At 45.3% G+C, this 16465-nt stretch overlaps 1 protein-coding gene across 4 annotated transcripts in view; it reads right to left on the bottom strand.

Moving 5' to 3' along the window:
* The window catches only part of WWOX (WW domain containing oxidoreductase), a 915589-nt gene that overhangs the window by 650100 nt on the left and 249024 nt on the right, over nt 1-16465 (bottom strand). For 3 of the 4 annotated variants that reach the window (XR_008200887.1, XM_052655897.1, XM_052655898.1), the window contains exons 7-8: nt 6027-6212; nt 48-312 (exon numbers count right to left, since the gene is read on the bottom strand). Coding sequence is in view for 3 of the 4 variants with exons in the window: in XM_052655897.1 (XP_052511857.1) it covers nt 48-312; nt 6027-6212 (451 nt within the window). In the remaining variant the exon portion in view is untranslated. The remainder of the gene's footprint in view (nt 1-47; nt 313-6026; nt 6213-16465) is intronic. The other variant, XM_052655899.1, reaches the window with a different exon arrangement.

Genomic DNA, 16465 nt, shown 5'->3' with positions numbered 1-16465 from the left:
GAAAGGTGCACTAGAGGTGTGCGTGGCAGCCGCGGCTCTCGACTCACCATGGACTTGGTGAAGGGTCTCGCCAAGGTGAAGAGCAGCGTGTACACCCACCAGCCGCGGTGAAGGGCGGAGTACATCATGTTCCCGGGGTGCACTGCGTTCGACGTGACCCCACGGGGGGACAGGCGGCGGTGGAGCTCGTTGGAGAACAGGATGTTGCACAGTTTGGACCGGTTGTAGGCCAGCATGGCCCAGTAGTCGCTTTTCGATGGAGAAAGGCGGCTAAAGTCTAGTTTTCCCGAGGAATCGTTAATATCCGTAAACCTAAAAAAAAGAAAAAGGAAAATGTGATATGAATCGGTCAGCCCCTGACTTCTGATATAGCTTTGTGTTTTTATTAGAAATCTGAGAAAACCATGCAGAGATGACTAAAATCTCAATTGGGTGAACATCGAAACAAAGTCTCCTTAAAGAGAGACAAGTCTCAATTGGGTGAACATCGAAACAAAGTCTCCTTAAAGAGAGACGATGGCGATCCCACAATAGAAACCGACCAGGTCCAAAGACACACTTGATAAAGGGCCAGACTCATAAATGGAGTGGTCTTCACTGAACCCCCATCCACTACCCCTGCCTCTAACATCTATTTTTTCAAAACCTTCAACAGGAAGTTCAAGGATAATTAAATTAAATGGGAAAACATTTTAAATAAAGGGCTGCTGCTTTTGGACGCAGAAAGATATTGCATTCCTAACCCTTGACAAGGTTTTCCTGGGTTATTTTAGCCAGTGTTTGTGTCCTGTATGTTTTCTTTGGAGCTTCCAAGTAAATATAGATGAGCCTTGCTGCCTCCAAGACTCTCATCCAGATTAAAAATTAATGATTATAAAGGGGTTATAACCTTGGTGAGGTGCCATCAATAGTCTCATACATTTAAAAGATAAATGTAAACAAAGCCAAAATGAGTGCAGGCAGAGTCTAATGTTTTTAAGTATACCCATGGCATGGATACACACAAATCAAAGTAAGTAGTTGATGTTTTATAATTGGGTCTGACGGAGTCGTTAAACACCAGCTGTTTGTTTCTTTCCTCCCTTTCTTCTTTTTTTAATGACAACGAAGTAGTGACTTCCCTAACAACCAAAAGAAAGAAAGAAAGAAAGAAAACGATCATAACAGAAGGAATTCGGTCTCGTATTCTTTAAGGAACCCTCAGAGTTTGCTAAATTAACTCTGGGCATTTTCCCCAAATAATAAGGGAGCATATGAGGGCACTGGGAACAAATGCCGAGGAAAAAGACAGCAAAAGGTGAAGTGGAAATGACAGAACAATCTGGTAGTCCCTTAATACGAGCGAGCAGTTCCTGTGGAGCTAGGACCAAGAAATTCATGTCTGAATTAAGTACCCCTTCCCCAGGACTCAGCCCGTGACATCCCATTGCTGGTATTAAATGACTTCACCAAGACGAAGGCATCAACAGAGCTGATGGCTGGAGGCGCCAGTGTGGACACGGCAGTGAGGCCCTGCAATGGATCATCGGCTGGCTGTTTCCAGGCCCCCAGACCACGGGAAGAGCCCAGACTGCCAAGCTCAACCGTCTGGGGCAGTGGGTCTTAGCGGGAAATTTGGAAATTTATGGGGGCCTTTTTCTGGTTGTCATAACGACTGCCGGTGGGGTGCTGGGGACAGTGGATGTCCCGCCAGACAAGGGGAGCCTTGCTCAAAGAAGACAGCCCCGCTGGACACGCACGCGGATGAAAGCCTGTGCGCAATTATCTGAGACTAGAATCGGACTGGGTTCTGCACAGATGCACTGTTCTAACAGCTACTGAACTTCCAAGAGCAGAGCGCCACAGCTACGTGAGTGAGGAAGGGGTGTGCTTCGAGATTCTGGGGGGTGAGGGGGGAGGTGGGGCTTGACCTGCGGCTGGTGGCGCTGGAAGCCGCAAGGCCACACACCTGCCAGCAGTCAGCAGGTGTGAAGATCCTGGTGGAGGACTCCCTCCCTGGAGTCCTGCCAGAGCGCTGACATGCTGGAACACACGCTCTTTTAGCTTCACAGTCATTTAGCCCCTACATTACAGGTAGGTAAGTCCACTGAGTTACAACATGCGCATGCAGGGAAGTTATATTATTTCTGAATTGTATTTCAACACAGTGATAAGGTGTTACAGAAGAGCTGTCACACACAAAAGGACTGCTGAGTTTAGGGTACAATGATCAAAGGTGCGGGCCACATCCCAGAGTTCTACATGCTCTGGGAAGAAAAGAACATCAAGGATTTAGACAACATCTAACAGGTACAGGGTGAATACAGCACGCTTCGCTCACTCTCTGCTCCGTTCTCATCGCCCTCCTTAGCATCTTTGCTTAGCCCAGTCCAGCTCAGGTGTCACTTCTTCCAGGAAGCTCTCCCTGACTAACTCTTCCTTGGCTTGCTATCACAGTGATCCCCTGGGTGGCAGTGAGGGACAGACTGAAAGAAGCCATGCAGAGCAGATGGAAACGAAGTGTCCATTTTCCAGGACCTGGCCCATCGTACTCCTGCTGCTCAAGGGCCTGCCACCCCTGCAACATGACCAGCAAAGCCAGTCAAGCTGCCTTGGCACTCTGTGCCTCTGTTCTGACCATAGAGACCACTCTCCACCTGCGTCCAGGCCTAGACTGTGAATTCCCGAGAGACGGACAGTGAACTCCTTGCATGTTGCCTACGGCATATGGTACGGATTAAATACAGTATTAAAAAAATGAACCCACAGTCATGGGTTCATAATTCTAAATTAAGAGCCAAGTTTTCCTCATCACAAAAAGCTTTGTTCGAGCTTTGTGCGGAAGGCAAGTTTTGCCACTGGGTTCAGATGCTTTATGTTTTTCATGAACATTTGCAGGCAGCACTTTCTCATGTTGAGAGTGACTTCCTCGCTTTGGCTTTTTAAGGCTAATGCAGACTTGGGAACACTGGGTTAGATTCAACTCCTAAGAGGAGGTAGGTGTGCTTTCCTAATCCCCAACCTAGAAACGAGGCCAAAACAAAACAAAATCCACCGTGATGAGAAGCTAGATCGAACCCAGGTTGAAGGAAAGTTTTGAGATGGAGAAGCACAGCTATTAACACTAGGCGCTCCCTCTGCTTGCCATCAGCAGAGCCCAAGTTCCTGCCCTGCTGATCCCCTGAGCAGTGCACTCATTTCTAAGGCCTGATTAGCTTGTATTGACAGTCCTCCAGGGAGCGGGGGAGGGTGGGCAAGCTTTCTGATTCCTCTGAGCTGGGCCCTGCTTCCTGAAAAATGACCACGTTCACCTCTCAGCTCAAGAGGCAGCAAAACAAGTCTGCAAAGGCTGCCTACCCTGTTTTCAAGCTGAAAAATTGACAAAGCCAAACAATAACGTCTTAATAGAGTTCTCCTCCTTCCGGAACACTGACATGTTAACACTTGCTCTCTGGACATTAACATCTGCTGTTGGAGAAGACCTCTATCTTGTATTTCTCTAAATACTTCTCCTTTATTTTATTTTTTTAAACAGAGGATTTTTAAATAACCCAAGTAACATAATTAGGCTGGATTCTACGGAGACAAAAGCGAGTATGTTCAAAGAATAGGACAGAATTTGCATCCAAGGCTGTGTGTGTGTGCGGCAACTTGGCACTCCACACAGCTGCAGCCGTCTACCGCCCTTCAGCCAGCACTTCACTTTTCATTCTATTTTAATTGGTATCTGGAAAATTTTTCACGGCAAGGAAGTTCTCATTTTCATAGGGTGGATTTGAGGTATGCAGAAACTCGACTCACTTGCTCCGATTCCAGATAAGTAACTAAAATACAGGGACAACTCAGGGAGGCTAATAAATATTTTGCCTTGGGGCAGTCTGGTATAACATTTTCTGCAAACATCAGACTTTATTTTTCCCCTAACAGGGGGTCTTGACTCCAACGAAGAGATTCCGCCAAGGTTTATGGAGGTAATTAGACACCAGCCCTTTCGTTTTACGACACGGTTTTAGGGCTCTGGGTCCTTGAGCAGTGAGTGTTTGCACTGGCTCTGGGGCGTGGCACATGGGCAATAAACAGACAAGCTTGGGGGTATTAACACTTTGTATAAACACCCTTTAATATGGGCACAAGGTTGTCGGAAAGCAGAAAACCGGTGCCCAGCACCGGACAGGAGTGGGCCTGCTAACACGCACTGCAGGAAGACCCGGTCTAGAAACTAAAATGGATTGAACACAAGAAGCCTAAGCCCCGCCTCCCGATCCATCCAGTAGATGAAATTAAGATTCGGATCTCCACGGCAAGCATGAATTACCCTGCAGTGAAGGGGGAACAAAGAGACCACATGAAATAACCATGTCAGACCCAGACTTAGAAGGGAAGCAGGCCGCTGACAATTCCATAGACTCGCCCATTAAATACCCACTCATTTAAACCCATCCTGGGGTGCCCTCCACATCTGGCGAAAGATGGGGGCTAGCAGGTTTATCCCCGCGCTCTCACCCCATCGCCTGCCCCCACAGGGGCCTCCCCCTCATGCCTGAACAGGGCCACCCCACTTCCAGGAACCTGGCCTGATTTGCAAAGATAAGGATGTCCAGATTTCGTTACCACCTCATTATGAGACGTTCCGTGTCTTTTAACACGGGGGAGGATTATTACTGGCATTTTCCTTTCATTTCGGCCGTCATAAATTTCAAACGGTAAAAGTAAATCTATCTGCAGTGTGTCACTTCGACCATAAGCCCCTGTGTTTGGGAGTGATAAACGGTTCAGGCTAACCCTTGGCTGGTCTCTCTCTTCCAAGTCCCAGGGGTTACATTTTATGGAAGCATGATTAAAAAAAATAAGCTTCATTCTGGGTCACTAAAACATCTCAGGACTTAAGTCGGAGAAGAGGAAGGGGGGAAAAAACAGGCCATGGCACGTTCTTTTTCTCCAGCTACTCTGCTGGGAGTGAAAGCCCCCATCCACACCGGGAAAATCTCCATAATGTGTATTAGACTCTAGCCTCAGCCGGCAGCTCCCTCATCCTCTCCCAGTACTTCTCCCATTGTTTATCCAACTCTAGAAACAAATATGCTGAAAATACGAAGAAATTTTCAAATGCCTTCCTAGTCGACTGAACGTTCTCCTAATGGTAATAGAAAAGAATCGCCATCTGATGTTTTAATTGAAATTTTAACCAAAAGAGGCATGGCCAGATTTCTAATATGCTCTAACTGCAGTCCTTTCCTTTCTACAATTACACGGCTAATGTCTGCATTGAGTTCCCTAATTTCTCATTATAAAACAATTGGATTTCATCTCGCGGTCTTTAATTGCATTGTTTCTGCTGCTGGAATAACTGCACATTCTTCTTGGTGAGGTGGTGAGGCTGGTGAATGGCAAATCAATAAAGGTCAGGCATTCAGATTTGATCAATTATTATTCCATCTCAAAGCAAAATCAATGAGGGGCTTGAAGTATAGTTATAAAAACCATCTACCGTGCTGTCTACACTACCCCTAAACAATCGCCCACCATCACAAAAAATAAATAAAACCTTGATAAGTTCAGGAGCCAGGTTGAGTACACACTTTTTGGAGGAGCACTAATGAAAATTATCTTCAAAAACAGAGGGCTTCCCTGGTGGCTCAGTGGCACAGAATCCACCTGCCGATGTAGGAGACAGGGGTTGGATCCCTGATCCGGGAAGATCCCACGTGCCTTGGGGCAACTAAGCCCGAGCATCGCAACTCTCCAGTACGTGCTCTAGAGCCTGGGAGTCGCAATGACCGAAGCCCGCACGAGGCACACACTGAACCCGGCGTGCTTTGGAGTCCACGAACAAGAGGAGCCGCCGCAACGAGAAGCCCAGGCACAGCAACTGAAAGGAGCTCCCCACCAGAGAAAAGCCCACGCAGCAACAAGCACCCAGCACAGCCCAAAATACATAAAATTACATATTTTAAAAAAACTAAAAAAAAAAACCAAGAGCCTGGGGTGGGGACCATTAGCTGGTGAAAGGAAGGGTGCTGTGAAGAGAACGTCCAATTCTGACCCACCTATGGGACTCCGAGGAGACCACGACGACCCGGGCAGGGGCTGAGCGGCACAGGACGTCCTGCAGGAGCTGGACAAGGTAGAAGTGGCCCAGGTGGTTCACCTGGAAGGTGGTCTCCAGGCCATCTTTTGTGAGGGTCCAGGGGAGCCCAAACACAGCTGCGTTGCACACAAGCACGTGAAGTGACCTGAAAAATAAAACCTCCCAGTCTTATGCAGATATAAACACTCTGAAACCAAGGAGATCCATGCTCCCCGCCCCCTGGGAATAACCATTCTTCACTATCTTGCAGATTATAGGCAGCTGGAAATGGGACACCCTGGAATGTCACATCTGAGACAGTTCTGCTGGGGAAGGGCCTCAACTCTCAGTGGGCGATTGTGCTGAGCTGCTGGGGACCACAGGGTTCTAGCATGCGAGACTTTCACTGCCAAAACTGAGACCACACTGGGCAAACTGGGATGAGCTGGTCACCCTGCCTGGAATACAGGTTCTACCATCTATTTGAATCTGCGCTTCCTTTACCTACTAAATGACCAGACTTATTTATATTTAAATTATCTTGTACAAAGCTGGTAAGACTATATATTCCCATGCCATGGATATTAAGTTGAAAATACTTAAATCGTATTAATATTTTCATTATATCATGAAAACTAGAAATATCTACATTACTTCACCCAGTAATCCTACTTCCAAGCAATGGGATACATTGGAGTGGCGGGATTAAGGGTGTTCAAAGGATAGCAACTCATACCTCTAAAGGAAAATACTTTATCATTGATAATGTTTAGAATTTCCATTGAATGATGACAATATAAAGCTAAGTAACGTTTAGTAGTTTTATTACTGTTATTTTTTCTTTTGTAAGGTATTTATTTTTAATTGGAGGATAATGACAATATTGTACTGGTTCCTGCCATACATCAACGTGAATCAGCCACAGGTTATGCGCATGGCCCCTCGCTCCCACCTCATCCCACAGAGCACAAGGCTGAGCTCCAGGCATTTCACAGCAACTTCCCATTAACCATCCAGTTCACACGTGGGGAGGAACATGCTTCAGTGCTACTCTCTCAGTTTGTCCCACCGTCTCCTTCCCTGCTGTGTCCATAGTCTGTGCTCTATGCCCTGCAGATCGATTCATCAGTACCATCTTTCTAGATTCCATCGTTAATAAACAATATTTGCCTTGCTGTTTCTGACCTACTTCACTCTGTCCCCCGTTCTGCCCACACACGGGCAGACGGTCCCCACAGCCACCCCCTACCCACTCCATATGCCACTGCCCCTGTACTGGATTAAATGGTGGACCCAAAAGATAGGTTCACGAGGAACCTGCGAATGGGACCTTACTGGAGAAAAGGGTCTTTACAAATGTTAATTAAGTTCAGGATCTTGAGATGAGATCACTCAGGAATAGGGAAAAACTAAATGCTGTTGACAAGTGTTCTTACAAGAGAAGAGAGGGGCAGAAGGCACACAGAGGAGACTCTGAAGACAGAGGCCAGAAGGATGCATCTGCAAAGCAAGGGGGTGGATGAGTGCCCACCGGCACAGAAGCCAGTGGGGGGCGTGGGCGGGACCCTCCCCCAGAGAGGGCAGGAGGGACCAACCCCGCATGCACCTCGGTTTCAGAGTTTAGGCTCCCAGAACTGGGACAAATTGAATTCCTGCTTTTCCGTAAGCCACCAAGTGTACAGTAATTTGTTTCAGCAGCCCTAGGAGAAGGCGATGGAAAGCCACTCCAGTCCTCTTGCCTGGAAAATCCCATGGACGGAGGAGCCTGGTGGGCTGCAGTCTATGGGGTCGCTAGGAGTCGGACACGACTGGGTGACTTCCCTTTCACTTTTCACTTTCCTGCATTGGAGAAGGAAATGGCAGCCCACTCCAGTGTTCTTGCCTGGAGAATCCCAGGGACGGCGGAGCCTGGTGGGCTGCCGTCTATGGGGTTGCACAGAGTCAGACACGACTGAAGTGACTTAGTAGCAGCAGCAGCAGCAAACTAGTACAGTTTCCAAGATTCATCCTCAAGGGTGAGTAATAATTATATGAGGTAGAATTATTAAATTGTGTATGAACTAGAAACAACTTAAAATTCAACAGCAGAGATTAATCAGCAATGATTAAGTCAGAGATTCCCAAACTTCTCAAGTCAACTGAAAAAGAAGGAAATTAATGTTATATGTCTGATGCACATCCCTCCCTCCCCCATCATAAAAAAAGATTTTCATACATTCAGACAGCAAAACAGGAAGTACAGAAAAATGTCAGCTCTGCATGTGTAGGATATCATTAGACTGCTTACCTCCTATTTTTATGGTTTTTGTTATTGTCCAAACTTTCTTAATATGCATGGATTTCTTTAAAAAATTACTGAGATGCAATTCAATTCACAAGGCATACAATTTACCCTTCTGAAAGTGTGCAACTCAATGGTTTTTAATATATTCACAATTTGTGCAAGCATCATCACATGTTAATTTTACAACGGTTTCATATCCCCAAAAAGCAACCCCATATCCATTAATAGTCACTAACCACTCCCACCCCCAAGACACCATTAATCTGCTTGCTATCTGATAGATCTGTCTGTTCTGGGAGTTTCATATAAATGGAATCACACAGTGCGTGGTCTTCTGTGGCTGACGTTCCTCATTACACATAACATTTCCAAGCTTCATCCATGTTGTCGCAGGTTATCAGCTCTTCATTACTTTCTATGGCCAAAACCTATACTGCATGGATATATCACACTTTCACTGAACTATCTGCCAGCTGATGGACATTCCAGTTTTTTCCATTTTTTTGCTACTTTGAATATTACTGCTATGAACAGTCATTTACAAGCTATTGTGGAAATATATGTTTTTCATTTCTCTTGAGTATATGTGTAGACACGGAACTGCCGGGTCATACGGTTAATTCTATGCTTAACTTCTTGAGGGATCGTGGGATTGTTTTCCAAAGAGTGGCTGCACCGTTTTACATTTCTACCTGCAATACATTGTGATCCCAGTTTCTCCACATTCTTGCCAATATGTGTCATTATCTATTTTTTTTATAGCCACCTCAGTGAGTATAAAGTGGTGCCTCAGTGTATTTTTATTTGCATTTCTCTAAAGGCTGATGATGCTGAACATGTTTTTATGTATTTATTGGCAATTTATACTTTTGGAGAAACATCTATTGTCTATTTAGGTGCTGAGCCAATTTTTAATGGAGGTAATTATCTTATTGATTTATAAAAGTTCTTTCTATATTTTGGATAAGAGTCTGTTATCAGACAATTTGCAAAATTTCTGTCTCATTCTCTATGTGGTCTTTTCACTTTCCTGATGGTATCACTGACAACACAAAAGTTTTAAATTTTGATGAAACACAATTTATATATATATATATATTTGGGGGGGTCACCTGTGCTTTTGGGCTTATTTCTAAGAAACCACTGCCTAACCCAACATCACAAAAATATACTATCTTTCTTCTAAGTGGTTTATACAGTTTTAGCTCTTACATTTAGGTCGATGACCCATTTGAGCTAATTTGTATAAATAGTGAACATGAGCAATCTCACTTCATTCTGTGGCATGTGAACATCCAATTGTTCTAAGATCATTTGTTGACAAGACTATTCTTTCCCCACTGAACTGTCTTGGCATTCTTGCTGATAACCAACTGACCGGCTGTAAGAGTGTATTTACAGACTCTTGACTCGATCCTATTATCTGTATGCTTATGCTAGGACCACACAGTCTTCATTACTGGAGCTCTGCAGTAAATTTTAAGAGTGGGAAATAGGAGGCCTCCAACTTTATTCTTTTTGAAGCTTGCACTGGCTATTCAGGGTCCTTTACAGGCATGTATAAAGGTTTAGGATTGGCTTTTCAACTTCCACAAAAGTTTCAGCTGCAATGTTGGCAGAATTTGCGTTATACTAGTAGGTGACTTTAGGGATCATGTACGTCTCAGCAATACTGTCTTCTACTCCATGCGTACATTTATAATCGTTCAGATCTTTTCTTAAAAAAAGGTCTTCATGCAAACCTTATTATCACTGAGCTATGGACATCTCATAGGGAAATTGTTTATTTTTCTCTGTTGTCTGATCTATTTCCAACTTATCACCTACAGAAAATCTCAATGTGGTGATATGGTTGAGATCATAGGTGTTTGATAGGAAATCATCTGTTTTTCCCATATGATGCCCACTACAGTTGTCCATTCACAGCCCCTCAACAGCCCAATTGCTCTTAAGTAAAAGTCAAAGTCGCTCATTCATATCCAACTCTTGGCGACCCCATGGACTATACACACCACGGAATTCTCCAGGCCAGGATACTGGTGTGGGTAGCCGTTCCCTTCTCCAGGGCAACTTCCCAACCCAGGGATCAAACCCAGGTCTCCTGCATTGCAGGTGGATTCTTTACCAGCTGAGCCACCAGGGAAGCCCAATTACTCTTTGAAGAGGTGGGCAAAAATGCTTTGAGGCATCTGTTCTACCTACAACATTCAGCACATCCATTTCAACTCAAAGTAGAACTTCCTCATCTGTAGCCAGGATAACCCACGCTTTTAAATAAAGCCATGTACACTAGAAAAAATCTTGGGAGAAAGGGTGAAAGGGAGAAGTGAATATATGATTTAAATATGTGCTCCTTTCAGGCTGCATCTCAAATATTTGGTCTACTTTTTCAGAGTTGCTGTTTTTTTTTTTTTTTTTGAATGTTACATATGGGTAAAGCACTTACTAAGAGCTTTCTGTACATAAGAACCTTAGATGACATGTGTTATTATCTCCATTTATGGTCAGGAAAAACGTGATTAGAAGCAGATTTCCTATGGCCAGATGAAGTATCAGAAACAGGTAAAATAAATAAAGATGCACATGAGTGAGCGAGAATGAAATATAACATATAACAAGACGAAATTTAAAAAAACCATCTGACTTCAAGAATACTACGCAATACTTTCTTTATTAGATAAGCTCCCTAGAACGGCTACAGGGAAGTGCTGTGAGAAACTCTAGCTCAGTCAAGTCACTGCACTTGTGTGCTGAATGAGAACAGTGGCACACACCCCACCCAAAGATGTGACGGGCAAATACCCAGGATCTTGCAAGGCAGATGCCAGGTTCAACGGTCATCACTCCCTTTGTCTCTAGACCCTTCTGCTTTAGCCACAAGAAAAAATAAAACTCTCACGGTTGGTTGGTTGTTTGTTTTTTTCTTCAGAGTTTCCTTATCTTTAAGACAGGCTGGGCATTTGGAGTGCTGGCAGAACATTTCTCAATAACAACACCTCCTGTAGTTACCTCTATCCATGCCTGCACATTGGCTCAAGCAAAAGCACACAGCATCAAGCAAAGAAACTTGCTACCTAAGACCTCAGTCTGGACACAGGGGGCCCACAGAGAACCTGAGAAACCCTTTGCTCTTTCACCAAATTTAAAATACGCTTCATTAATGTTAATTGCACGACACCAGAGGCAAAATACATACTGTGTACCTAAAGCTTGTCCCCTCTATTAATTAAAAACAGGCTTATGGAATATGAAACTATAAAGTGCTAGAATTCTTTTTTAGTTGTAAAGACACTTAATTGGCTTGTACAAAAGGAGAATTCCTTTCACCTCACTTTAATGAGGTTTTTATTATTCAAATGGCACATTTTGCTCAGTTTTGACTAAAAGCCACTGCGATTCAAAAGGTTCTGAGATGATGAATATTTACAGACTATCAAAAGGAAAGTTCAAACTAGAAAGACAGAATGAAAACAAAAATAGTATCATTCCAATTCCAGAGTTGATGCCATTAGTCAGCATTTTTAAGGACTGATTTTTCCCGCCTTCTTTGATGGGCTCCAGTCTGTAAGGGGTGGGTGAGAGCCTGAAGGGCTCTCCTCTGTGTGTACAGAACTGGAACTCCCAACGCAGGGGGTGCTGGCTGTTGTCCACAGTTAGGGTACGCCCATGGGGAAAGCGCCTCCATTTCTCTGGGCGTTCTCCGAGCATGCTGTTGGTAAAGTGACAATCCCATCCTCTAGGGACAATACGTGCCTTGGACCACGGAAGTACTGCCCTGTGGTAAACAGGCTGGAGTTTCAGAGATGTGCCAGTGGGCATGGCTGCTTGTCATCAATGGGAATGGCCATGGACCAAGGCTTCTAGCCAGAGTAGCCCTAAGCGAGACTTCCTACTGGAAGGAGCAGTGAATGCTGACAATAAACAGAAAGGAGTCGGAGCCCAGTGGCTTTAGACAGCTGATCTCCACATTTTCTTCCTGCTCTCCTCCTACGAATCAGTGACATTAAACATTATTTAATTGCAGGTGTGCAGCCCTCGAGCATGTTATTCACTGAGGATCCCCTGTCTTTCTGGCCTCTTCAATCTCTCTATTGACTCATTCTTGCTGCCCATCAGGCTAAATAGATTGCTCAGACCAACAATTAGGAGAAAAATCAGGAAAGAAAATGGCTAAGAAAATGAATGAAAGGAAGTCAGATGGAAGAGAGAAGGCTGGAGAGAGAAAGAAATGTCTAGTTGACATTGGGGCTTTTTCAAGTTGCACGAAGCCTCTCTCTTCCCATTTAGAGACCACGGTTTTGAAATATTTGTCTCCATTCAGAATCTCCTCCCTCGTCTGAATCTCTCATCACCAAGGTGACTGATTTCTGCCCCACCACTGCCCAGAATCTCTCAAAGAGGCCTGGGGAGCAATGGCTTCTGGATCCCGACACCCAGCGACCTCCCCTCTGTTGAAACTGGATGTCTCTGTTGCAAGGGCCCCGGCTCCTCCCTGGTTCTGGCCCTCTTGGCCACCTCAGATTCTAAGACACAGTGTATCCTCGGACCTCATCCTCATGCCACCGCTGCCTCACCTTCTGCCTCCTCCAGACCTTCCTCTTCAACCAGAGTTCCACCTCCAACCGCCTTTGATTCAGTCTAAACTCTCGTCCTGACAGCAATTTCACACAGGCTGGGACTCCAAAGAACACCTCTGGGAAGGTGAGCCTCACGCCGACAGCACCAGGCCGCCACCCCTCCCGAGCCCCGGAGCCTCACCTCCACCCACCCTAGCCCTCAGCTCTGCGTCTCCTCTCAAGTCCTCCCCGCTTCCCTGACTTCCATACTTCCGCAGAGGGCGATGCTCTCCAGCCAGTCACCTGACGATGAGAACGAGGAGAAGCCAGTAACTCTAGAGCCTTCGGCTACTATTAGTATTTGTCCAATCCTCTCCCTTGCCAACGGAGCGGAAGTGTGATAGTCTGTCTAGAGCTCGTTTATGGGCCCCGCTGTACCCACTGCCAGCAGCCAAAAGCACTGACTTGTTCAGAAAATCACCCCAGAGGGATGGGTGCCCTCACACCTGGAAAGTCATGTTCCACACCCAGATGTCCTCCTAACAAAGACGACCAATTCTGGGATCCATTCTCCAGAGCTCCCTTTGGGTCAGTCTCCACCTATATATAACCTGTTTCCTTCATTCTCCTTCTCATTCCCCAATAAACCATGTGAGCAAACACCCCTGTCCCGAGTCTGATCTCCAGGGACCTCGAGCTCAGACAACCTCTGTTACTCCTTGTTTCTGCCTCTGTCGCCTTTAGCTCCAGTTACCGTAAAAGCCCACACCGAGTCTTGCCAACACCTTTGGCTTTTTTGCTTTGTTTTTGTTTAGTCACTAAGTCATGTCCGACTGTTTTGTGACCCCATGGACTACAGCCTAGCACGCTCCTTTGCATGCGGGATTTTTCAGGCAAGAATACTGGAGGGGGTTGCCACTTCTTCATCCAAGCCAGGGCTTGAACCACATCTCCAGCACTGTAGGTGGACTGTCTTACTGTGAGCTACCAGGGAAGCCCTAATAGCTTCGACTTCTCTCTTACTTGACCCATCATGAATACTGGGGCCAAATGAAACACATTCTAAGAGTCAATCCGAGAAACTGATGAAGACATTTTAAAAATGCATAAAACTAGATTACCGATAACCAGTATGAGACATAATGTGTTAAACTCTACCAGTAGCAAAAATTTAAAGGAGATATTTTCTACCTTCAGAATTAGAAGATTTTTATAGTATTATTCTATTTTCATTACGTTGTATAAAGTTGGTGGGAATATACATTACTGCAACCGGATATGCTTTCTGTTCAGCCAATATGTTTGTGGTAATTTATTACAATAGCAAGAGAAAGCTAATAGAGTGTGGTAATAAACATTTGCTGTTTGGAGTCACTAAGTTTTGGGGTAATTTAAGAGCGACAGATAACTAATACATGCATTATGCTACGTGAGAGAGGCTAGACTCAAAGAGCTAAATATGGAATGCTTCAATTTAAATAACATTCCAGAAAATGCAAAACTCTAGGGACAGAAAAAAAATTAAAAAATTCAATGGTTGCCACGGGCTGGGTGCTAAGGGGTGAGAATTACTTCACAGGGACACAGGGACAATTGAGAGGGTAAATGAACTGCTCCATATCCTGACTGTGTGACTCCATGACTGTGTGTGTGTTTGTGTGTGTGTGTGTGTGTATTCACTGAACCACACAACAAAAAGGGTGAATTTTAGCCTCCCTAAAATACACCGAAACAGTACAGCGGAGGAAAACCACAGCGTGCTGCGTGTTCCTCACGGCTCTGCCCACACCCCTGGGGTGAGTGGCCTGTGCACACCAGCTGCACACTCGGGCCCCAGCTATCTCTGGATCTCTGGGGCCATTTGCAGAGCGCCGAGCACCTGGGAGGCGACGACCAGAAAACCAGTGAGCTTAACGGAAGTCAAGCACACTTGCTTCCCAAGGGCCCTGGGCTTCATGGCCCTTCCCAGGAACCAAGCTCCCAAGCATACTGACCACTGGGGGCCAAGAACCCATCAGCATCCTCCATGAACACCCACTGCCAGGCTCAACAGTGCCGACTCTTGGGAAGGCTCACGAGTAACTGGCAACAAACCAAGCCCAGGCATTTCACAGAACATGGAACATCAGCTTCCGAGGGGCAGCATCCCCCAGGAAGCCTGGCCTACAGTTCTGCCTGGGCCTTGTCCATTCCTGCATTGCATAACATTTTCCACCAGAGGCCACAATTGGTAAGGACAACTGTTATCTCTTCCTGGAGACAACTGTCAACAACCAGGAGGTCTCTGTTCTCAGGGTCTTGCAATGCGGTAAGAAGGAAGCCTGGTGTACACACCAGAATGCATACGTCTGAATCAATGCCATTTCTCCAAAGCCATTTTGTCTACAAGCCATGACGCACCCACACTTTACAACAGATTATGACATCAGAGATGGCAGAAGAAAGCACGGGAAAGTGGGTTTGCTCTAGTTGATTAATAAGGAGAGTTACTTACACTTTGGAGACAAGACCCAACCGGTTTTGTCTCAAGAAACCTAAGACTCAGATAACATAATTCCAAATCTGAGAAATGAGAAGGGCGTTTAAGAAGAGCCTGAGACCCCAGCAGCAGTCCAGTGGCTGAGGCCCTAACTTCCACTACAGGTGGCCTGGGTTTGATCTCTGGTCAGGGAACTAAGATATCAAAGATGCCAGAACAACAACAAGAACAGGACCAGGTTAGAAATCAAATTTGGAGAAGCCTGAAAGGGAACAGAAAGAGAGATAAGACCCAGAGAATCAGAGGGCACTGCCTGAGAGAGAGAAGTAAGCCCTCTAAAAAATAATAATAAATAAATAAAAATAAAATGAAAAGAACCTGAGAGAAGCCATCACGGGGCTGAGTTACAGTGAAGATTTGTAAATTGAATTGTAACACGTGCCCCCAAAATGAGGCAGACTCTCACAGGTTAAATAAACACCCCGTAGAATGTTAACACAACCGTGCCTTTGGGGGACTCCAGTTCAGACACAGCAGAAGAATGAGCTAAGTGGAACGTTATGTAAAGGGAAATTCTTTTCAGTTCCTCCTTGAAACAGAAGGGCACACCATCTGGGGCATCTCTCCAGTGAGCTGCAGGAATTCATACTATTTGGAAATACTCTGAAATTCAAGAGAGAGGGCCTGAGGATGCAAAATCCCAAAAGTAACCGTTGATCAGTTTGACCTGGTGTTCAGCTGTCCTTTTCTTCCAGAAAAGGAAGAGGAAAAAAGAAATTACTATAGAATTCCAAGGTGGATACTTGCTTCAGAAACAAGGGCCGGTTTATTTTGGATGGCAGCATAAAAGTGACCACAGCAGTTCTCTGTGCAACTACACCAACCCAGGGAAGGTGCCTCCGTCTTCACCAAGAGACCCGCCAAGACCTCAACTGCCCAAACTGCAGCGTTCGTGCCCCTAGTAAAATTCAGAATGATTTCAGGTGGAACATAGCAAACTCTTAAAAATGTTTATTTACTGGAATGCACTAGAAAATATATATATATCATCAGCTTCTCAAATGCACGAGGAAATAAAAGGAAATGATAAGGACTTCGCT

The sequence above is a fragment of the Budorcas taxicolor genome, chromosome 18, assembly GCF_023091745.1.
Source record: "Budorcas taxicolor isolate Tak-1 chromosome 18, Takin1.1, whole genome shotgun sequence".
In the NCBI taxonomy this organism is placed as follows: domain Eukaryota; kingdom Metazoa; phylum Chordata; class Mammalia; order Artiodactyla; family Bovidae; genus Budorcas; species Budorcas taxicolor.
The sequence above is the reverse complement of the archived record's forward strand: the minus strand, read 5'-3'. Positions and strand labels throughout refer to the sequence as shown.